General features: G+C 41.8%; 1 protein-coding gene across 3 annotated transcripts in view; it reads left to right on the top strand.

The window, feature by feature from the left end:
* Positions 1 to 25,053, top strand: part of ZNF704 (zinc finger protein 704) — a 225,495-nt gene extending 200,442 nt beyond the window's left edge. The window contains exons 9-10 of one of the 3 annotated variants that reach the window (XR_016441470.1): positions 6,488 to 7,360; positions 22,973 to 25,053. Coding sequence is in view for 1 of the 3 variants with exons in the window: in XM_090040232.1 (XP_089896358.1) it covers positions 6,488 to 6,599 (112 nt within the window). In the remaining 2 variants the exon portion in view is untranslated. Of the gene's footprint in view, positions 1 to 6,487 lie in introns of all 3 variants that reach the window. The other 2 variants (XR_016441469.1, XM_090040232.1) reach the window with 2 other exon arrangements.
* Positions 25,054 to 25,291: the final 238 nt, after the last annotated feature.

The following is a 25,291-nucleotide window of genomic DNA, read 5'->3' as shown; positions in this document are numbered from 1 at the left end:
CTTGCCCCAATGAAACCGTGCTGGTTGCCCTTGAGCATCATCCCTGAAGCCGGCCCATCACAGACGTGCTTCTTGAGGATCTTCTCAAAGAGTTTCCCAGGGATTGAGGTAAGACTGACAGGCCTATAGTTACCCGGGTCCTCTCTCTTCCCTTTTTTGAAGATGGGGACCACGTTAGCAGTCATCTGGCACCTGGCCCGAGCACCACGAGCACTCGTAAAGCCGTGCCAACGGCCCTGCAATAACCCCAGCTAACTCCCTCAACACCCTGGGGTGGAGAGAATTTGGATCTGCTGAGTTGAATACGTCCAGCCCCTCCAGAAGCTCTCTAACCTGGTCCTCCCCAACCTGAGTTCTGGAGGCGTTCCCCTTGAGTCCATCTGGCATCACAGCGGGGAAATCCCGGTCCCTGCACAAGAAAACGAAGGTGAAGAATTGGTTAAAGAGGTCTGCTTTCTGCTCTGGCACAATCACCAGATTGCCCAGCATACTTTGCAGGGGCCCCACATTACCCGGTGCCTTCTTCATCCTCCCTATATATTTGAAAAAGGACTTTTTATTATCCTTGGTCTTGGACGCTAGTCGTAGCTCTATGTCCACCTTAGCTTTCCTGACAGCCCCCCTACAGGCCCAAGCAGAGGAGTTATATTCCTCTTTGGAGATACACCCAGTGGAAAGGGGTGCTATGCCGCCTTTTTGGTAAGCAGGCATTCCCGGACTCCCTTGGTAAGCCAGGGGGGCTTTCGGGCACTCTTGCCCCCCTTGCTTCTTGTTGGGATGGACTCCCCTTGGGCCCTGAGTATCGTTTCCTTAAGGAACGACCACTCATCCTGGACACTGAGTTCCCGTGCCCTCAAGGACCCCAGCGCCTCACCCACTAGTCTCCTCAACTTGTTGAAGTTGGCCCTCCTAAAGTCTAGGGCTACTGTCTTGCTGCAGGCCCTTGACACCCTGCGCTGGATGGTGAATTCCAGCAAGCGATGATCGCTATCGCCCAGGTGGTCAAGAACCTGGAGACCCCTTACCAGGTCATCGCCTGTGGCCAGGACCAGGTCCAACATAGCATTTCCTCTGGTGGGACCATGCACCTCCTGGATTAAGTGGAGGTCCTGTATCTCAGCTAGGAACCTCCTGGAACGGTCCGTCCTGGCTGACTTCCTCCCAGCAGATGTCCGGGTAATTAAAATCACCCATGACAACTGCATCCCTTGCCTTAATCGCCAGTGCAAGCTGGCCCGAAAATTACTGGTCCAGCTCCTCCCCTTGGCTGGGGGGTCTGTAGTAGACCCCCACCATCAAATCGCTCTCTCCACAGTCCCCTTGAATCTTAACCCAGAGCACTTCAGCTTGCCCCTCCTCTGAGCCCATTCTGCTGGCAGAGGATGTGTAGTGCTCCTTGACATACAGTGCCACACCCCCACCTTTCCTTCCTTCTCTATCCCGCCTGTAAAGCCTATAGCCCCTAATGCTAACTTCCCAGTCATGGGACAAATCCCACCACGTTTCTGTTAGCCCTATGACATCTGGGTTTGAACTAGCTATTCTGAGGGCGAGTTCCTCCTGTTTATTCCCCATACTGCAAGCATTGGTATATAGGCATTTAAGGCCTTGCAGGACTGTGTATGCCACCCCCTGTTTAGGGAGACGGTCTGGACCCCCGTTTCTTACCTTAGCACTCCTTGCCTTTGTCACCTGTCTTGCTCGGATGGTGTCTCCTCGTCTTCCTGCAGCCCCCTGCCCCGGCAAGGCTAGTTTAAAGCTCACTGTACGAGATCAGCCAACCTGGAAGAGAAGACACACTTGCCTTTAGGATGAAGCCCATCCCACCCCAGCAAGTCCCCTGCCCGAAAGCATGGGTCATTATCAAGGAACCCAAGTCCTGCCTGGCAGCACCAGCTGCGTAAGCACTGGTTGACCACGCCAATGCAGGCCTCATATTGCTACCCCCACCTACTTACCAGAAGAAGAGAGAAAAATACCACCTGTGCCCCCGTCTCCTTCAGCTTGTCACCCAGAGCCTTGAAATCCTTCATAATGCGGTCAGGGTTGCCCCTGGCCGTGTCATTCGTACCCACATGGACGACAACCATGGGGTCCTGCGTTCTGGCTAAGAACCTACGTGAGCGGTCAGACCTGGCTGACTGCCCTTCCCAGCAGATGTCCAGGAAGTTCAGGTCCCCCATGACTACCACATCTTTAGACTTCACTACCTCCGTGAGCTGACCTAAGAATTCCTGGTCGAGCTCTTCCCCTTGGTTGGGAGGTCAGTAGTAGACCCCCACTGTTAAGTCTCTTTCCCCTCGACTGCCTTGTATTCTAACCCAAAGCACTTCAGAGTGCCCTTCCTCTGATTCCTTATTAATTGATGAGGATGGGTATTCCTCCTTAAAGTAGAGTGCCACGCCCCCACCTTTCCTTCCTATCCTGTCCCTCCTGTACAGCCTATAGCCCTTGACATTCACCACCCAGTCATGTGTTGAGTCCCACCATGTTTCAGTGATCCCCACTATGTCCGGGTTGGTGTCAGCTAGCAGGAGGGTGAGTTCCTCCTGCTTGTTTCCCATACTACGAGTGTTTGTGTAGAGGCATTTGAGGCCTCCTGTGGATGTGTGTACTGGCCCCCTAATTGCAGCATTGCCCTGGCCCCTGTTGCTTACCTGTGTATATGATTCGCTCGTTGGTCTATGCTGGGGTGTACTTGTGGGCGTTGCTTGGTCTGGAAGTCCGATGATTCCTCCACCCTCATCTTCCCCTTCCCCCGACGAACCTAGTTTAAAGCCCGCTGGAGGAGGTTCGCCAACCTAGAAGAAAACACATGCTTACCTTTAGGGGAAAGGTGGAGCCCATCCCATCCAAGCATGTCTCTCATCATGATGAGCCAGTCATGGTAGTTTTATTCCAGTCTGGAAATTCTCTGAATTTCATTAACTTCACTTTTACATAGTATCCTGAGAGGTCTCTGTTCATCACAATTTCTGCATTCCCTCTACTTGACTCATAAAAAGTTCTCATAGCGAATAAATTAGGTCAAAGTTTTTGGTTTCACAACAAACTATATTCTTTTCTCTTGGCTGTGGAGGCCTGACACTTCCATTAATGGCAATGGATTTTAAGTCAGGCTCCATATAGAAAGCAAAACTCGTCATGAATGTGTGCTTCAGATCAAAACAAGCACACACTTCATTTCTAAATTTCTGAGATACCCTTAAAAGCTGCTTATATCCCTACGTTTGTTTGCACTCTGAAAAGAGACTTAAGTTATAAAACAATTTTTGCAGCTTTTTCCTTTATGACTTCCAGATCCAATTTTTTCTGTTTACCAGTCAAATTGTTTCTCTAATTGCATGTGGTACAAGCTCAGCCTGGGATCTGGACATCAAGGTGGATTCTTTCTCGCTTGTGCATCATCCCCATTAATCAATTTTCAGCAGTCAAAATATTGTATTGTTAAAACAGCCTGCTCACAATAGGGCCAACCTTTGCCCACAGGAGGCAGAGAATGTTCATAGTTTCATAGTTGGCAGGATAAGAAGGGACCTGCGCAGATCATCAAGTCCAACCCCCTGCCACGGGCAGGAAAGGATGCTGGGGTCAAATGACCCCAGCTAGGTGGCTTTCTAGCCTCCTTTTGAAGACCCCAGGGTAGGAGTGAGCACCACTTCCCTAGGACATTGGTTCCAGCTCCTAGCTGCCCTGACAGTGAAGTTGTGCTTCCTGATATCTAGCCTGAATCTATGCTCAGTCAACTTATGGCCATTGTTCCTTGTTACCCAGGTAGTGTTCAGGGGCACAGGGACTCTCCCATTGCCTGCTAGTCCCCCTTGGCCAGTTTATCGGCAGCCACCAGATCCCCTCTCAGCCTTCTCTTGTGGAGGCTGAACAGGTTCAGGTCCCATAGCTTCTCCTCGTAGGGCCTGCTCTGCTGCCCCCTGATCATGCGAGTGGCCCTCCTCTGGACCCTCTCAGTGCTGTCCATATCCCTTCTGAAGTGTGGCACCCAGAACTGGACACAGTACTCCAACTGCAGCCTGACCAGTGTCACATAGAGGGGGAGGATCACCTCCTTGGACCTGCTCGTGATGCATCTGTGGATGCAGACAAAGTATGGTTGGCCTTCCTGACTGTGTCCCCACACTATCGGCCCATGTTCATCTTGGAATCAATAGTGATTCCAAGATCCTTTTCTGCCTCTGTGTTGATGAGAAGGGAGTTCCCCAGCCTGTAGGTATGCTGCTGGTTCTTCCTCTTAAGGTGCAATATCTTGCACTTATCCATATTGAAACCCATCCTATTTTCATCTGCCTACCTCTGTAACCTGTCAAGATCTAGTTGTAGCCTATCCCTCTCTTCTAGCATGCCCACTTCTCCCCACATCTTAGTGTCATCTGCAAACTTGAACAAGGTGTTTTTCACCCCATTGTTCAAATCTCTGATGAAGATATTGAACAGTGTGGGCCCGAGGACCGAGCCCTAGGGAAACCCACTGCCCACATCTCTCCAGGTCAAAAATGACCCATCCACTACCACTCTCTGGGTGCGGCCCTCCAACCAATTTGTAACCCATCCGACTGTGGAGGCATCGACACTACAGATGCCTAATTTTTTAAATGAGGATGGGGTGAGAGACAGTGTCGAAGGCCTTCCTAAAGTCTAGGAAGACTACATCCACTGCGATACCTGCGTCCAAGGCTTTTGTGACCTGGTCGTAGAAGGCCACCAGGTTGGTCTGACAAGACCTACCTCTAATGAACCCGTGTTGATTGCCCCTAAGCATAACCTCCCCTGCTGGCCCCTCGCAGATGTGCTCCTGGATAATTTTCTCAAAGAGCTTCCCCAGGACCAAAGTAAGACTAACAGGCCTATAGTTTCCTGGGTCCTCTTTCCTCCATTTTTTGAAAATGGGGACTGCATCGGCCCTTTTCCTGTCTGCTGGCACCTCGCCAGAGCACCATGAGTGCTGGTAAAGCTGTGCCAGGGGTCCCACAATGACCTCTGCCAATCCCCCCAGCACTCTGGCATGGAGATAGTCAGGACCTGCTGATTTGAACCTGTCTAGTTCCTCCAGAAGTTCCCTGACTAGGTCCTCACTGACCCTGGGCCTGGCTGCGCCTCTCCTGGATCTGTCCGGAATCCCAGTGGGGGGAATGTCCCTGTCCCTGCTCAGAAAAATGGAAGCAAAGAATCTGTTAAAGAAATTACCTTTGTCATCTGGTGCTACAACCAGATTACCAAGCATGTCCTGGCACCTTCTTTTTACCCCCTATGTATTTAAAAAAGGACTTCTTGTTATCTTCGAGCCGGGTTGCTAGTCCCAGTTCCATCTCTGCCTTAGCCTTCCTAATAGGCCCCCTACAATCTCGAGCCAAGAAAATATAATCATCCTTGGTGATGGCCCCTCCCTTCCATTGGGTGTACACTTCCTTTTTGGCTTTGAGGCATTCATGGATGCTTTTGGTGAGCCATGGGGGCTTTTGAGCACTCTTGCCCCCTTTGATCCGCATGGGGATTGTCACACTTTGGGCTTGGAGGATCGTCTTCTTAAGGAACGACCACTTTTCTTGGACTGCCAACTCCCCTCCCCTCTGGGACCTCAGTGCCTCGCCGACTAGTCTGCTTACCTCATTGAAATCCACCCTCCTGAAGTCCAGGGCTGCTGCCTTGCTGTATGCCTTTGACACCCTGCGCTGGATGGTAAATTCCAGTAGGTGATGGTCGCTATCATCCAGGTGATTGAGCACCTGCAGTCCCCTCATCACGTCGTAGATAGGTGAGGGTATATTATTTAGTGTCTTTTCACCCTACTTTTTATAACTACCACATGGGAAAACTACGGAGGTGAAGTAACTACAACACCTCCCAACCATTATGTAAAATATTTGTATTTCAAATCTAAACCTAGTAAAAGTCTTGCTTAACATGCCCCAAAAGAACCTCTGTGACTTTCCATACTAACCAACACTCTGCCATGTATGCAGGCCCAGGATGAGGTAAAGTCCATATGTACTATAGGGACCAGTCCTAGGGTGACAGCAAAAGATGGATACCATAGCATATGAAGTTTCTCTGGTTACCAATTCCTAGACTTCTGCAACTGAGAGAGGCATCAACGGGACAGGACCAGGGAGGATTTTTAAATGTAATGTATGATAAATGTTAGACTGCCTTCTCCCTTGCTGAGCCTTACAATGAACTTGAGTGTACTAGATGTCTCCTTGCTCAGTCCTCAACTAGCCAAGAGAGAAGCAGCTCCAAAAATTTCAGGAAAGGGGAGCAGATCACTCAGTAATGAGTCTCACTCGATTACAGGACTGCCTGCTTAAATACAATCATGGTAGCCTACAAAAAGTCAGACTGAAATTTTCAGGTTCTTTCAATCTCATACCGTATATAGATAACTCTGATCGTTTCAAAAAGTTTGTGGTAATAAAGAATAACTACACACAAAAAAAATCCTCAGGTTAACCAGGCTTCTCTTTCTCTCCAACAGGAAGCCTAGAGGTGAGGGGAAAAAATGCCGGAAAGTATATGGGATGGAGAACAGAGATATGTGGTGCACAGCTTGTCGCTGGAAGAAGGCTTGCCAAAGGTTCCTTGACTAAAGACTGGAAGCACGGAGGATTTGGGGAGTGGGGAGTATGACAGCAAAATCCTATTACTACAGCTTCACTACCATTTCCTAACTTTCCTCCAATGACATTTTTTAAAGACCTTTGTATTTCAAGATGAAGCACTTGTAGCCAAGGAGAAGCACTAATCAAAACCTGTGTGGAGCAATAGAGCAAAAAAAAAAATCTGTCTTACCAAGTATTGAACGCAGAGCAGCTATTAGTGTTTTTCTTTAAAAAAAAAAAAAAAGAAAAAGAAAAAAAGTTAACCTTTTGCTAACTCTATAAACTACTTGCTCCCTATGACTTTTTTTTTAACTATGTCAGTAGCTGTGCTGTGAATGTCTTTATCACTTGAACCAAGTAACTCATCTTTCCCTGGAGTGAAGATCTCTGACCGTTTCCAATTAACACGTTAAAGACATATAAGCTACAGTTTACTCAAACAACCACACCACGAATGGAGCCTGCTAAATAATTCTCCTGATGTGAATGATCTTGATTATATTCCTTGTTTGAGGGAATTTATTTTTTGAAGAAGTGATTTGCAAGAAGAACAAGCAGCAGTTCCTGCAAAATTTGTAAAAGCAGTCGCAAACCAGAACAAGGAACTAAGCAATTTAAATACCCAATTTGGCTTTAAACACTGCAGAGAAGACATGGGAGGTCACCGGCAGTCACAAGACACCAGGATTTGAGGGAAGGAATTCCAATGATCTTTGACTGAAACACATAGGAATAGAACCTGGATTCCAGTAGGTTTTCTTACCACCTGTTCCTTTTCCTAGCAATGGCTAAAGATAAAGTCAGCATATCTTGTGTTGCTGAAGCCTTGTAAATAACTGGTCTGTGCAGCCATTTGGTTTGTATGTAGTACTCGGCCTCTTGAAGGCTCGGAGCGAAAACATTTACTCTTCAATCTGTTCAGCTCGTTTCCCCTTCTCCTGTTTGAGATTGTTACTGAGTTAATAGTTCGCTTGTTCCTTCCACTAAAAATACTAGATTTTACCTGTGCCAACCATTTATTAAAAGCAAAATAACCCAAGAAATGTTTCCAATACATCACCCCACCAAGGGAAGCATAACAGCAGTAGAACAACACACCTGTGTGTTAAACTTATTTTAAGGCCAGAAGTAGCCCATTTCCAAGCAAAGTACACTTTGATAGATTAGTGCACTTTACTGTATTTTATATATCAGTCTAATTGAAAGTGAAACAAAGAGCTGATACTTATTCCCGTCTAAAAGGAGCAACACTTTAGCAGTTCTTTTAGTGAGAAAATAAGGAGTAAATGCCATATGAAATGTGCTCCACAGGGAGCACCTGCCTGTTCAAACCAAGGCTCAGGCAGCTCCCACATGAATGGGTCTCTGTAGGACCACTAGTATCTCCAGGGTTGGATCCAGAGGAGTTGTGGTGATGCGGTCACTCCCCCCACCCTTTGAATCACACCACAGGAGCAATATCCAGGGACGTTTAAGTCTCCAAAACAAATAAGCTTTTCCCTGTCCTCCATTCCCCAGTATGTTCAGTGGCATGTCTCCCCTTCTTATTCCCACCCCTGCCCACCACTGTTGCTGTCCCTGGCTGATGTGGGGATGAGCACTCCAGAACTGCTCCTGCCCTGCTCCAGCAGGGCTACATGGGGAGCCGAGCTCAGCCAGGGACCGTGCCAATGGCAGCAGCAGGTGGTTTCCTGCTCTCTGACTGCTTCCCCCCAGGTGTGCCCTGCCAGACCAGGAGCAGGTGCAGGGAGAGGGAACCTGCCCACAGCGGCTGCTGTCATGGCTGAGCCTGGCTCCCTGCTCATTCCAGCAGTATAGGTTCTGGCATTCCCTTCCCAACTGCCCCCAACCCCAGGTCAGCAGGGGACAGGGGCAGTGGCTTGTGGGGGAAAGGGAATGGGAGCTGCTCAGCATGGGAAGGAAGGAAGTAGCACCAGCTGGGGAGGAGGATACTTACCCAATCTGAAGATTTTAAAAAAGTCCCTAAATGTTGCTGTCATGGCATAATCTGCCTGCCCCAGTGGTGATGGGGAGGCTGTGAGCAGGGAATACAGCCACCCCTGCAGCACCAGTCGCTGCTCCTGCACCCCTCTTTGCTATTGGGTTGCGGATTTTGTATCTTAGCATGTTCTTAACACTGTCTGTTAATTAAATCATATGGGCCAGATTTCTAGAGCAGTGTGAGTTAGGCACCTTAGGACCTTTAAAACTCTGGGCCATGACTCGCTTGGTGGCCTTACTAAACTCACACTGCTGCATGTGCCTATATCAAGAATAGACGGATAAAATAGGTTGTAGTTGGGAACATAATACATAATCAACCAAAAAAAAAGTAAATATTTAAATTCAAACATGTATTTTACTTCTCTCTTAAGACACTGGAAGCCTAATTTTTTTAACAAGTTAATTGGTCAATTGAATGCCTAATTTGAGCATACCATTTATGCAATTGTGTCCATAAATCATGTCATTTGAATGCACACATTGCTAATTATCGTTATTACATGCATACAATGACCTGATTTTCATATACAGTTTTGTACCTGAACCAGCAGGAATGATACTTCATGCATTAAAAATCAAAACAAAAATAAAAACAAACAAAAAAGGGGGAAAAAACAAACATGAAGGTAACGGTGGATAGACAGAGCCATTTGCACTCGGTATTCTCTTACCTTTGGTAAAATTTAAAGGTCATGGTTTTTCCTTAGGCATTGTCTTTTTTTAATTTCCTTATGGAAACACTTTATAATAGTCTATAATTGCTTTCTAATTAGTCCCTTTGAAAAAGCTGACATTGTTGTCAGTGCCTTTTTATAGTGGAACATAGAATATGGATCTTGTTCTATTGGCTATCCCTCTTGGTTCACCCTGGTCATTTTTAAAAACACCAGTATTCCAATTTAAGGGACTTAAATAATAATCATGACCATTGTTGGCCCTATATTTATTAGTTCTCATTATCCCCCTCTTTTTATATTCCCTTTTCCTTTTATTTTGCTCTGATCTGCTTGAATTTTGAGAGGATTTTTAACTATATATTGTAAATTGTTTCTATAATGTACTGCATTGTAAGCACCTTGGCAGGGAGCACTTTATAAAATTAACCTAATAGATTATCCCTCAAATTTCCATACAGTGGGCCAAATTCTGATGGATGCTGAGAACCAGACAGCAAAGCCCACAACTGTAACACTTAGGAGGAGAATGAGTTAGAATGAAAAGCACAGCCCTTAATTAAAGATCTAACTAAACCCTCCGAGTTTAAACCCTCTGGCCATGTCCAGACATGTATAAATGTTTGGTTTCTTGGGGACAACTAATGGCAGCACATGTTACACTGCCACTAGTTGTCACCAGGGAATATTTGTGCCATGCACACACTAGTGCGGAACAAGTTACCCCAGGTGGGGTAGGGTAGGCTGGGGCAGGACCCTTACCCTCGGTCCTGGGTGCCTCATGGGGCTACAGCAGCAGCAATCCTGCCACACAGAGCCTGGCCGGCAGTGGAGCGCAGCCGCGGCTGGCCAGGCTCCAGCTTTGGGTGGCCCATGCTGCCGCCACATGCACAACTCTACTTCTTTTCTCCATGGATTTTTTGACCCCTGGATATCCAGGGGTCAAAAAAGCCCTCCATGCTGCTCTCTTGCAGCACAGAAAACAATGGAACATATGCTATGTGGTGCTGTCTACGTGTCTGCAGTGCCACATACCGCACGCCTGCACTCATCTGGACATGGGCTCTGAGTATACCCAGTGCAAACAAGTGTTAGCAAAGTTATTCCCATACAAAAATTACTAATTTGTCTAACTTTTACACTGGTAATTTTGTACCTGTTGTTATACAGACAGAAACAATCAGTGCAGCCTCAGCAGTACATTTCTGTGCTTAGGTCAAACTTGAGCTAAATACAACGTACTCTTTTATTCTTGAGGAAAGTAAAAATATTAAAGAAGAAGTTTAGAAGAGGCTTATTATGGGCTACTGCCTGACTTGCATACTTATATCATCCGCCTGCCTGGCAGTGGGCCACTTTATAAATGTACTTCTCAGGAGGGTAGGATATGTCTCCTTTGATTCCTCACAGGGATCCAATTTTCCATCTTTCATAATAATATTGTCTTCTGTCTGACTAATGTTTTTTTGGCATGTATGTTGCATACTTCAGCACCAGACAAATTTGACCCTTAGAATATAAGTACTGAAGGATTATTACTTTTAACCACTTAGTAGAAATAATGCTGGGAGACAGTAGTTGGTACCACAGGTTATTTGACATTGATATCAGCAGTATAACATTAGGTCCTAATTGTGTTATATGATGCTAAGGGATGCTAAATGACTGTTGTTGTTATTTTCAGTTTTTGTTGGTTGTGGGGGCCTTTTGTTTTGTTTGTTTAAGGAAAGTTGGTTAGAAAATGGAGTTTCAAGCAAGAAGGTACACTTTTAGAAAAGCAAATGTTGAACTCTTGTTGAACTTTTTTCTCTCTATCCTTACAGAAAATACCAAATACACAAAATATTTTTAAAATTCTGATTCTTATTCATGCAGTTATTCCCATGAAACCCACCTAATATTTTAGTACCTTTCATTTTACATAGTTCTTTACATTTGAGCAGTGAGCATAAACTCTTCCATTCTGATTCTTGTATTTACATGTACCTTTTATCAGTGTCTTGTCATTCAAGATAAACGCAGACATGCCCGGTAGCTCTGTTTGTATGAACAAGGTAAACAGGATTTGTATGCATTAAGAACCTAGATCTGGATACCTTATAAAAAGAATGCAGTTGCCCAATCTGACTTGATTGCTTAATGAGTCATTAAATTCCTTGCTCTTCCCCGCCCCCCATTAAAATATACAAATTTCCCACTCCATGCTCCGCTTTGTTTTATTAATAAGAAGTGATACAGCAGAAAGGCAGAGTTGTAGCAAAAGGATCTGTATGGAGCATGCAAGCAAGCGTGTTGAAGGGCCCATTTCTGTTCCAGTATCAAGTCTGGTAAGCAACTTACATTCTTGAACTCTAGCTGACAACTCAAACTGGATGACCACCTGAAAAACAAAGCCTCTTTCTCCCCTGTCTCATGTTATACTTAGCCTGTTTACAATTTTAAAACCTTCCATTCCTGATCCGGACATCTGTCATTTCACCATTCCTGTTTTTCTAGATACTCCCCCTTGAGCTTGTGTCTCATAAGTTTCACAAACCAGAGTTGGAACAGTCTGTGTGGCTTTGTTCTGCCCACCTCTGCATTGTACTCATCTGGTTAGAGGTCATCCGGAGCAGGGGTGTCCAATTCATTTGGCTGCCGCTTTCTCCCACTTTTCTCCTGTTGCCAGTTTTACTTGCCAATGGTGAGCAAAGATTTTGAATTCATAAAATTGTAGAAAATTAGGGTTGCAAGGGACCTGAGGAGGTCATTTAGTCCAACCACCCTGCTCAAAGCAGGATCACCACCAACTAGACCATCTCTACCATTGTTTTGTCTATCTGGATCTTAAAAACCTCCAGAGATGGAGATTCCTTAACCTCTCTGGTTAACCTGTTCCAGTGTTTTACTATCCTTTTAGTGAGAAAATTCTTCCTAATATCTAACCTAAACTTCTCTTGCTACAACTTTAGACCCTTGCTTCTTGTTCTGTCATCTGCCACCACTGAGAACAATCTAGCTCCATCCTCTTTGGAACCCCTTCAGGTAGTTGAAGGCTGTTATTAAATCTCCTCTGTCTTCTCCAGACTAAATAAGCCCAATTCCCTCAGCCTCTCCTCAGGAGTCAAGTGCCCCCGCCCCATCATCATTTTCATTGCCCTCCCCCAGACTCTCCAATTTGTCCATATCATTTCGTAGTGGGAGGCCCAAAACTGAACACACTACTCCATATGTGACCTCACCAGTGCTGAATAGAGGGGAATAATCACTTCCTTTGACCTGCTGGCCACACTTCAAGCAATGTGGCCCAGTATGCTGTTAGCCTGTTGGCTTATCTTCAGCTTATTGTTCACTTATTGTTCACCCTGGGTCCTTTTCTGCAGTGGCTGGTTAGCTCCGCAGGCCATAATTTAGGTACTCACAGGTTGTACGTGCTGATCAAGAGGAGAGATGTTCTGTCAAGTGCCACTTCCATGTCAGTGGGTATACTGAGGTAGTGTCTTCAGTCAGGCATGCAAGGATATGGGCTTATCTACGTTTATTTAAGCCAACTCCAAAGAAGTCATCAGCAAAGACAAGTTACGCTGCTTTTTCACTTAAAAACGTAGTAGTCAAAGTGCTTCTCAAATGGCATCTTCAGGCATTTTTGCATGTGTTCCTGATGCAGTACCGGGCGTTTTTAATTAGTAAGCTGCACTAAGCCCACCTGTTATGCGTATCAGCTGCACAGCATGCCTCCGCACTGAGAAAATGGGAGTGATGCACTTTGAACCTGTGGTACATTTAACATGTTTTAGTTCCAAGCGCATTGCTGCCATTTTCTCAGCATGGAGGCACACTGCGCCACTAATACACATGATGTGTGTGGCTGCCAGAGCACGTCAATTTCCATGCTCCAGCAGACTCAATTAATCAAATCTCCTCTTCCATCCTGGATTTGCAGGGCATTGGAGCAGGCTCCTTGCATGTGTGTAAGTGCCCTTCATTTCTATTTACACTTCACTGAACTCACCCATAGGCAGCACTGCTGGAATTGAAACCTCAGTACAGCTCCCTCATCCATGTATATGTTTGCTCCCCATTGTTGAATAAAGTAAAAGCTTGTTTCTGTCAGTATACCAGTGAGAAAATACACAAGGGAATAGATACATGTAGTAACAAGCCATAGTTTAATACCATTTTCTAACCTTAACAGATTTTAAAGTCAGGGGGGAGAAGGGGAGGGAATGAAAAAATATTGTAATCAAGTTTGAGATGCATATTGTCTATTCACCCGAGACAGAAAAATAATCCATTATAACATGATAAAGTAACAGTAGATAAAATGTAATTATTCTGTTATAATCAGACCAAATCTTGTATTTTGACCTAAGCCCAAATTCTTAAAATGTAATCAAAGGCTGCAAATAGGTTCTTAAATAGTGACATTGACAACATTTTTATGTTCATATTTTTCCAATAGAAAGCTTGAAAGTTTTAACTTTATTTTTATACGACTATGTTTTATAAGATGTTGGAAGTTGTAACGAATTTGTATCCAATACTATTAAGAGCTTTCTCATTTGAAAAAAAATCTAAAAATTCTTCACTAATTAGTTATTTCAGTAGTAAACAGGGAGAGAATTAGCTGGCTGTGTTAGTCTTACGTCAGGCAGAAGGCATGTTAGAAACTAATTCATTCAGAAGGATACAAGGTTTTGTAGTTGACAGCCTTTGTGGCATCTGATGAAATAGGCTGTCACCTATGAAAGTGCACATCTCTCTGAACAAGTTCATCTCTTAAGGGCACCTGTACACATGCCGGACACCTGCTCCAGCACGTTCTAATTAAAATGTATCAAAGCAAACTCGATTAATCGAGTCTGCTCAATCAAGCAGACTTCATTCATCATCAAGTCTGCTGGAGCGCTGTAACTAGAATGCTCCAACTGCCTCAGTGTTGCACATATTCAGCATCCCCATGTTTCAAAATGGTGGCAGGGGCACTTTAACTAAAGCTTGTTCAACAAGCTTTAATTTATGTGCCTCTGCTGCCATTTTGAAGTGCAGGATGCAAAATACATGAGACACTCCAAGCTTTTTAATTTGAGCAGCTCCTGAGAGCCACTGTAATGAACCCGTCCCCCCCACCCCAGACCACATGTAAAGACACCCTCGTGCTACCCTGCCCTGTCTTCAGTAGCAAATAACAATCCAGCATTTTTTTTGTAATGTTCTGGCAAAACAGAAATTTCTAAAAGTATATGGAGAAATACCTTGAGGGGAAAAAACCTAACAAAATGATGTAAATATGCATTTTCTCAGGGAAAATAACAAGGAAGCAGAGATAAAAATAAGATCTATTAGAACATAAGGTTACTCCAAATTTGAATATGCTTTATTATTATTATTTTTCTGGCCAGAATTGTTTAATGAAGTGAGGAACGTTACAGCTTGAAGTATTAAAATTAGAAATGAATTTACTGGTGAACATGACCTCCTTTTGTAATCCAGTTTATATGCTCCAAACATGAAAAGGACAGTTATTTTAGCTGATATGAAGCTATAGAGCCCTGAGTATGAACCATGACCTAATTATAGTATCTAGTCCATACATTTATATAAAGCTTTCTAGAATGTATTGTAAATAAGGCTTTTTGTCTCTCTATACAATCACACAGTTACAGAATGTTATTTGTAGCTGGATTACTGCACATCAGATTTACCAAGTTATACTTTGTGGCATGGTATCCTTTAAGGACTGTAAGTACTCTGAGTTGCAAGGTGCTAATTCCCTTATGGAGCTCTTGTATTTTTTCTTCTCTTCCTTCACACCTACTAAGATATCCATTTGAATGAAAATGAGGCTTGTGCATACAAATGAGTCTACTATGAAATAAATAATGCATAACATTTCTCAAAATCTCCACTTGTACATGAAGGGATGCCACTTTTTCAAAAAATTATATTAATTCTTTCTTACCAGAATTTCTTTACATCATGACCTGGGACCCAATTCTGCAAACACTTCAACATATATTCAAGTGAGTAAAATCAGTCATGTGCATCAGAGTGGAGCCTAAGGCTATATAACCAGCACATGGGGATCTGAAGTGTTTACGTAATTCTCACATTGCAGCAGTGTTAATTAAACCAGCTTTCATACAGGGTATTGGATACCTGTAAAGCTGATTCAATCCAAAATTATCGGGAAGTTGAAGAGGTATAGTTCAACAAACTGATTGGGCCTGATCAGAAAAGCACTTAAGAATGTGCTTAATTTTACTCTCAGAGTTCTGTCAATGAGATTATTAACATGCTTAAAAATCAAACTTATGCATCGCTGAAACAGGGTACCAGAGAGAGCTTATTTCTATATTCTAGTTTTGAATGACGTATTTTGTGAGACAGTCTGGGTTTTTGAAATGTTATGCTCTTTATCTTATATTCAGAATAGTTTTGCACAGCAAAGATACAGAAAAGAAGAAAAGCCATATACCAAGACATAACTAATTTAATTAAATCATTTTTTCTCCCTTTTAAATTCAAAGTTGCCTTTTTACAATCAAACTCACAGAAAGCCTGTCAGAATGTATGTTGGACAATTTTAAGAGTAAGACATTGCCCAACAGCCCAACACTGTTCCCTGTTCACTCTGCACAGTGACTTGGACAGCCAGTCCAGGATTATGCCTGTTTTTGTCAGTTCACCTAAAAACATTTACAGATTTACTGTTCACCTAAAAACATTTAAAGACTTACTGTTAAATCAATTTATATGTTTTGTGGAAGTTTTAGTGGCTCCAAAAAAAGACATAATATTTTTCTTAGGAAGGATAGAGACAGCAGCTTTATTGATGAGTTGCAATATTTGCTTACTAAACAAAGGGCTAAAGTACGAAAACAAGTAGCGTACTGGATATAAATACTGCAAAGCTCTTAACTATTAACAGCAATAGAGGTAGAACTCAGAGTTGTAATAATGGCAGCATCATTTTATTGCAGTTAATTAAAAAGAAACAAACCCAGGAATTAACCAATAAGGCTATTGAGATTAAGTGACATAGCATAATAGCATGCAATTTAAACCTAGTAGAAATAAAACCGAGGGGGGGTGGGGATGGGATGACTCAGGTTGTTTAAGCCCGTGGCTACAAAGTGATCTCTGTTTAGACTTAAGGGGACCCTATCCAAGCATAGAAAGCCAAGCGCATGGACAGATTACTCTGCTGGATCACTACTTTATATAAGTGTTTCCATCTATGAACAGTCAAAAGAAAAGTCATGGCTGTTCTAGTGATAGTACTAATAAACCCAGCTTCCCTTAAGTTTTTTGAAGGGACATAATGAAGTAGCTCAGGCCCAGATTTTAGGGATCTGAGGTTTTTCATAGATTTCATAGATATCGGGGCTGGAAGGGACCTCGAGAGATCATCGAGTCCAGCCCCCTGCCCAAAGGGCAGGAAGTCAGCTGGGGTCATAGGATCCCAGCAAGATAAGCATCCAATTTACTCTTGAAGGTGTTCAATGTAGGTGCTTGAACCACCTCCGCTTTTAAATCTATTATATATAAAACATTTCAGAATTTTTAAATTTCAATGTAAAGGAGAAGCTTTAATTGGATTTAACCATCCCTCTGTGGAACTGGCTACTCACATTGCAGAAGAACCAGGAAGCTCATCTATTCTGTTTATTAATCTAATCTAATCTAAATTGTACTAATATGTACTAATTGTTGCCCGCACAAGTCAGACTACAGTTGTCAAGACCTTGGCTTGATTATACAGAACTAAATTGCCTTTAAAAAGTTCCGGTATTTTGTCAAACTTCTTTTAAGCCATTTTAAAGCTCCTAGTGGTGTTCTGATCATCACACAATCTTGTTTAGTCAGTGAGTGTCATTCTTCTAAATAATGCCAAATCTCACACAGTTACAGAAGTAATTGACATGGGAAATCCTCATCTTCCTACTCTGAAAATATTCCTTAACGAAGTATTCCATTTAGGTCTCTCAGTATTTTATTTTCAAGCCACATCTAACAGTGATCTAATCTAGATGGGATTCTTTTCCTTCCCTAGTCTGAATAACAGCCATTTTGTCTTCTTCATATGCTTTCTATCCCCCAAACTCTGGGAATGGCCTTATTTATTGACCTAAGAATCCCAATAAGATTTTGGAAGTCAGTGGTAATAGCTCTCCAAAATAACCCTGAACTTAAGGTGTCCTAGAATGGTAAAGCAAGGACTTCTTGCATGTGTGTGTGTGTAGGAAACTTTCCCTCTCTGATTCCACTATGAGTTTCCAGCAAAATGTATAGGAATTTTGTACGGCACTTTGTAGCAAAGTGTGGGACATCGTCCTGTTTTTATTTTCTTAGGAGCAGATAAGTCATATTCTTCCATCCTCCTATTAGTGTTTGCCTTGATTCCAGAAAAACAAAGTTAACTCAAAATTAAGCAGAATCCTCACTCAGTTTGCAGTTACAGAAACTCATTTATCTTGGCTTTCTTCCAAAAAAAAAAAATCCAAGGGGTACTACTTGAGACAGGCTAGATCCTAAAAGCAAGAACGTAGCAGTTCACTTACAAGGAAGTTCCATTAAGTGGGAGGAGGAGTCTGTTCAGGATTGTAATTTTAGACTAAGGAACATAACATAGGACACAGGCAAAATCTAGGCACCCAAGTTTATTCTTTTGTGGATCTGGCCCTTAGTGGTTCTGCATCTTAGTATCAGATAGAGATGACAATACAAGCTTTTCTCCCACCATTTGTCTGCCACCTTATTGAGATGAATCTCTTTAAGGAAAGGATTGATTTTCATATTTCTACTGTGCCTAGCACACTGGGGTCCCAATGTTGTTTGCATGCTTTAGGGACATCTTAATATTATTATCACTAACACTGAGTTTGACTGGTGGGGCGGGGGAGGAAGGAAGGACAGCGTTTAAAATAAAACCTAGGACTAGATTCTTTGTTATGCCAAAGCTCCACAAAACACAGATGAGAAGGACTTGGGGGGATCAAAGGTGGTTTTAAACAACCTCAGTAACCCCCAAGCATGGCCTGGACCAGTTTGGGTTTTGATGTATTTAAGGGCAATCTAAAGCTATTACAAAATGACATATGAGAACTGCCATTTACTGCGTAAGCCCACAGATACACCTTGCCCAGCATCCTGTGTCACACAGTGGAAAACACTGGATGCTAAAAGGGAGAGTGAATGGGGCCAGGGTTTTCCCTGTTCCTCTCCCATTTGCAGTCTATTCTAAAAGTCTGCCAGGGCCTGTACCTTGGCTGGAGATCTCTGGAGCCCAGCAAGCTGAGGCATGCAGGAGAGGATGGCCAAGGGCACCTCTGCTTGCTTCACACCCGTGATGGGTATTCTCAGCTGTCTGTTCAGTGCAACTTTCCCACCTTGCAAGCCACTGGCAAGTGGCAGAGAGGCTGCAGAATCTAATCCCTGATGTCACTGAGAGGCTTCAATATTAAATTGCACTAAGCTTTTTAAAAATACACAAATATAAAGAATTTTTAGTTGTATTTAATTTTTCCTATATTGATTTATTTTTAATGAAGTTAATGAGAATATTTATAATATAGAAAGTGAATGGCTTTAAGTATAAGCCAAGTGGCCACACACAGGCTCAATCTTGTAGTCCCCATGCAAGCAAAACTACTAATGAAGTCGGTACTGCAGGATTCAGATCCATGTGTCCCCTTGGGCGTCTTCCTTCACAAAAGGGAAATGTCAATCTCTGTTCATCATTGCCAATCAGTTTCCTGCCAAGTGTAGCTTTAGAGTCAATAAAGTAATTGTGAAATTTTAAAAGTGCATTTCAAGAAGCAATCCAGCTTTTACCTTATATTTAAAAAGTAAATTGTATTTTTTCTTTCATGCCATGTAAAAGGAGGGAGCTTTAATTAAGGCTGCTTAACAATGCAGTTCTTTGTATAGATCTTCTATGTGTCATGGCCATGTATTTTGAAATACTAAACAATAATAAAAAAAGAAAAGAGATTTTTTTTTAATCTAGTTCTCTTAACTAGCAACTTGCTGAGCTTTGACCTGTAATTTATTAGAAATTTATCCAGGTATTAAAAACATTCTAAAATTAGCTGCAAATGACACGTGCACTATTTAGAACCTAAAAGTTACTTTTTGTGAAGCATTTATACATAATGAGGCTTCTGAAATACATTTACAACCTAGTAGATTCAACAGACAAGACCTATGCAATTCTGGTCACAGACAAGGCCCTGGTTATTCTGGCACTGAACCCATAGATCCTTACTCATATAAGAATTAAATCTTCCCAAAACCACTCTCTACTCACATGAATATATGCATGCAGGTTCAGCTCTTAAAATCTAATCTCTTCCATCAAGTTGTGTGTGGAACTCTGATTGACTTTGGCCTGAAAATCAACACGGCTCTAATGAACCAGTGTAGCTTGAGGGTAGAGAGGCAAACCCCATGTTTCAGACACACAAAAGAAGTCCCTGTCCCAATGATTTAACAAAAACAAAATAGATTTCCCCCTCCCTGCCCCCACACACACAATCACTGTAGAACATAAGAAACAAGTGTTAAGTCTTTAACACTTTAGTCTTTAACACTTCAGAATCAACCCAACTTGGGTTGGGTAAATAGTTAAACTTAACACCTGTTTCTTATGTTCTACAGTGGAAAAACAAGACTAAAGTTGGCTCTGGAAAAACAAAAATAAAGGTGGCTCCTGAGGTAAAGCCAAACAGTTGGCTGACAGAGCACCTGCAGGGACCACTCCAGGCTCTGACAAAGTTCTTGAGATTGCTTTTAGTATCCATACTACAGTCTCTTATACATGATGTAATCCTTAATTCCCTCCAGCTGTATGCATGCATCTTCTTCCTCTCAGCCCTAACAGATAGAGAGGAGCCAATCAACCCGATCAGCTTCCTCTAAAGCCAATGCTTGTTAAATCTTTGGTGTTAGTTAATTTATTAAGGCACAAACCTGCAGGTCTTACTCTTGTAATATGCTGAAATCTCAGAGCAGGACTATCCCTTCCATAGGCAAACTTGCTGTCCCTGCAAATGCTAAAACTCATGTCTACAAAAACCCAGGTTCTACTTTCCGAAGAAACAATGGTAATGCAGAAATTGCTCTTAAGTAGACTTCCTGCATGGCAGTGCAGAAAACAGGTTTGCCACAGAGCTGGTTTCCTACATTTCCATCTGTTTTGCACATGGCTTAAAGGAAAGGGGAGGAAAAGAGCAAGAGACCCTGTTAACTCTGCAGATTACAGATGAGACAAAAAATCATTTTTAAATTGTTGTATTCTTTAAAAAAAATAAACCTATTTAAAATTAAATTAGAAATTATGACAACCTATATTCAACCCTAACCTATTAACATGGCTTTAAAATTAGTTAAAAATGTTTTCAAGCAGTACCTACTTGCTTGGTAAGTTTCAAACAAAGTCAGACTACTGAATTTGTGAATGGCCATGGCTAAGCAGCACAATCTGGGTTTGCTTAAAGCTAAGTACAGACAGTCAAAAAGCCTGAGGCTGATTTGATTCAATCTTCATAAGTTAGTCTATGCTGTGTAGATTGATCTGCTAAGCGAGTAAACACATTTTCACTTTTGATTTTAGAAATGTAGCCACATGCCTGCAGTGGCCCAAGCCAGAAGCTGGTCGAAGGTGCTAATGCACGCCTTCCTGCTGGGCTGGAGCAGATAGCTTGGTCAAGGCTAGCCCACCCACCCTGTGACTATGGTTTGTAGGGGAGGTGCAAAGCATCCTGGGATGCCAGGGGACTGAGTTGACTTGAATCTGGAGGGGAGCTGGGACAGAAGTTCAACAAACCGATTTAACCTAACCTACTACATCCATCCAGGTTGATCTTAAATCAGTTTTGGCCATTTGGGGCATTTTTACACATGCAAGCACCACTTGCAGTTGTATAAGTGGCAAAATGCGCGTCAGTGCTGAGAAAATGGTGGCAGTGCGCTTTTGAACTAAAACACCTCAGAGGTACTTTAACTCAAAAGCACACCACTGCCGTTTTCTGCACGCCAACGCGCATTTCACCATTTATACAACTGTACGTGGTGCAGCGCAATTGGCCTCAGCTCGCATGTGGAACAGACTCAATTAACTGAGTCTGCTCCAAAGTGGTGGACCTCCAGTGCATCATGGGGAAAAAAAAGTATCTGTATAAATCGCCTTTGGAAGCAGTTTAACGTGCACTGAACTTCTGTTGTGTTTGAATGTGATTTGAATATGATTTGAATCAGTTTCTGATCACTTATACTGGTTTATGTATAATTTCTGTCCCTAGCTGAAATACTAATCTAGCTCTTAACAGTAACAGGCTGTCCTGCAGATGCAGAGAAAATATTTTCTTTGTCAGTTTATTCAACTAGTTCAGTTCAAGTAGTAGTTCATTTGTTGGGAGCTGAAATGATGAGAAAATTTGTTTTCCACTTTCTTTCAGTGTATGAACAAGGTGAGAAGGAAGGGATCTGCTCTTTCTAAAATCTTAAAGGACACAGTAACCAGAAATCTTCAGTTCAGTTCACTAACTACCAAGGATACCATTCCTTTATTAAACACAGACTTTAAAATGCAAAATGTTTTGATAAACTTTTTCTAATGTATCAAGCACATTTAAGAGTGTTTTAGTTTACAATTTTAAATGCTGTTTTACGTGCATCTTAATAGAACTGCAATTTCCATCTAAAGGCAGCTTGATACAAATCACAAGTTCAAAATGTGTTGCTTATCACATTTGGTTATAAAAAAGTAAAAATTAAGAAACTGAACAAATATTTAGATTACATACTTACAACCATAGTACACCTTGCTTAGCAAAGAATTGTACCGAATTAGCAGAAAGGCTATAGTTAAGCTGCAGGCTAGCACATTTTAAATGGTTAACAATCAAATAAGATCAACCTTTGTTTAGGAAAAAGAAACAACTAAAAAGCACTAATGGAAAACAAAATTAAAATTAAATTACTGAAATCAAAAGTGTCTGCCTGACAACTTAAATCAGTCCATCACAGCAGATAATTCTGTTGCATGTTCAGGGGCACTCAGGAGGATAGTTATGTTTAATAGGAAAAGGCTAGATTCCAAAGGGTTAATTGAAATGCAAGTGATAAGTAGACTTTGCTGTATTATCAAGCAAAACAGCTCAGTCATTGCTAGTGTATGCTGAGAGCTAATATTTCTGCTTCTTGAAATCAAATCAGTTTTTAGCTAACACATAAGCTATATTTGTGACCAATTTTTTCTAGGACTTGTCTGTATTAGGAAGGACAGGTTAGCTGTGAAGCTCAGGCAAACAAAGCTAAACACTGAAATGCTGGCATGCCCTAAACTCTGCAAAAAACCTATACAATGGGTTTGGGGATTTTAGGTTTAGTTTATCTAGCAGTTTACAAAGACAAAATGCTTAAAATTATCTCAAAAAGAGACAGAGGTCATGAAGAGTAAAATGTAGCTAATTCTTTTGTAACGCTACTAGGCAGTAGCTATTCATGTGCAAGATATTTTGATAATAGATCAGTAGATTTGTCAAGATGCAGTTTTGTTGCTAACAGATGGTGTTTAACTTGCATAATGAGAAAAGCTTCCTTTAGTGAATGAATGTACACTACAAACTATGCATTTTCATATAGCCACATACTGTATTTTGTATTCATTCAAGATTAATATCGTATTTTTCAAAATAGGCCCAAACCTTTGTTCTTGGAACACAGCAAAATTCACTTGACTTCCAAGAGAATGTTGGAAGAGCAAGCATTTATCTCATGCCAGATTTGAGAAATGATTAAGAGGTGGGCGAAGACAGACGTCCTATATTCTTCTATCTGATGAGATTAACTCAAAAAGGTACTGCTTTCACCGTTACTTTAACACATGTGAAACCATTCTAAATAGCTAAAATATCCTTCTTGTATTTTACCTTGCAGGAACAGTAATTAAATGCCAAATGCGTTAAGAACACTCTTGTTCTAAAGTACAGTAAACCTGGGCTATATACCTAAGATGGCCTTTGTTTATATGCAATGTATTCAAATCCATGATACAGAATGAAAGCAGCAGTGGCAGTATTTGTATTGCTCTGGGAAGTGTATGCTTCTAGGATGTATATTCAGTTATAGATGCAAAAATAACGTATAGATTATTTTATATTTTATGGACTAGATCATTTATTATTGTTTAGATTCTATATAAGATGTAGCATGGAAATGATATCTTTCCATTTATTTTTTAAATTCACATAGATATATCCTAATTTATCACACTGCATGTAAATTTCCACCATTTCTAAGTCTTTTTCATAACACTGCTCTTTTGTTGTCATTGTTTATCAACACTTATTTATCTTGTCCAATATGAAAACATTTCCCCTATCACTACTGTAGCCCCTACAATGTGATGCACGTTGTGTTGTCCCTGTGACAACAAAGAATCCACAGACAAAATGGACTTGGGGGCAGATCTTCAGCTGCTATGAGCTGTCATTTTTCCAAGAGCGATTACAGTTTAAACCACAAGAGCGCATGGGTCCACAAGCAGAGATCCTCAGTGTAGTCAAAGGAGCTCTCTATGGACACAAGGTCTGCCAAGACTTATCACATTGCCAGCCTGGGGACTGTGACACTGAAAGAGGCACCACTACATTTCTCAGAAATCTTTCAATAGTTTGTTGGGTCTTATCCAGTTATAACTGCAGTCAATGTAAGTCCATCCACTGACTGCAAGCAGGAGCCAGTTTGGCTCCAGTCATCAGCTGATATCACAGAAATCACTTTTTGAACGTGAGAAAAAGAGCTTCCAACTCTGGCACTAATGGAAATACTGGATACTTTTAATATATATTTGGAGAGTATTTGAAAAATAAAGAGTTGTCTTTTTTATATAACTTTTAGCCAAATACAAGTATTCTGATTGCTACTTCTGTGGATACCTATCCAACTGTAAATAAAACTTGTCTGTTCAGGTATGCAAACCTGGGGAGGGGGGGAAGTGACTGTTTATTGGCTATGCGCTTTGCTAGTTTTTGTCATACTGTGTATATATAAGAGATAATGTGTTTAAATGTTGGGTGTTTTTTATCACTATTCCTCTGAGGAAAGAAAGCTTTTAATTTTTATTGTTTTATGAGTTAGTAAAAATAATAATAAAAATATTTTATAACTTTTTACACCAGAAATAGATTGATAACTGGTGCTATGTAAAATCAGGACCTTAATTTCTGATTGAAAATTTGAGTGGTAACTGGCCATAATGGACACACCAGTTAAAATGCACTTTTCTTGTGACACATGATGTATGCTCTCTGAATGGGCTTTCAAAGGACCATCAAAATGTTTACATTTTTCCTTGTTGCCCATTTCATTGAAATGGCTCCCTTCTAAATAGAGACAAATTAGATTCATTGCTGATGTAACGGGATCCCAGAAAGGATCCTGACATTTAGACATAAATGAGAAGGTTGTACAAATACCATTTTAGTGATAGTTCTAATATTTGGGCTCTCATGCTTTGTGATACTTTGATGTGACAATAAATACCGTATGCTGTTGCTCTCTAGTCTAACATCATTGTAGACCTGTAATTTACTGTTTATTGTTATGTCATGAGTTGCACTAGCTTGAATGCAGTCAGAACGCTGGCTGTCCAGCCAAAATATTCAGACTGTTATGATATCCACAAAACATGAATTATATGCACTTGTAATTGATTAACTACCATGGAGTATGTTGAACTATTTCATGTAATAAAAAGGCTTTGTGTATGACTTCTATTTGTTGGTTGGTCATGTGAAACTTAATTCTTTTACAATCCATAACTATGAGCACACAATATAAACTAACTTCCACTGAAGTCAGTGACACTCCTTAACTGACTTGGTTGTGAATAGGATTAGGCCCCACCAGTCTGATCACAAGCCAAAGATTTACATGTGATTGCATGATTTAGGGCAATGACTTTTCAGCCGGTGGTCCACGGGCCCCCAAACTATGTCTAAGGGGTCCATGAAA

Source organism: Crocodylus siamensis, chromosome 3 (assembly GCF_052110815.1).
Source record: "Crocodylus siamensis isolate JL-2025a chromosome 3, ASM5211081v1, whole genome shotgun sequence".
NCBI lineage: Eukaryota > Metazoa > Chordata > Crocodylia > Crocodylidae > Crocodylus > Crocodylus siamensis.
The sequence above is the reverse complement of the archived record's forward strand: the minus strand, read 5'-3'. Positions and strand labels throughout refer to the sequence as shown.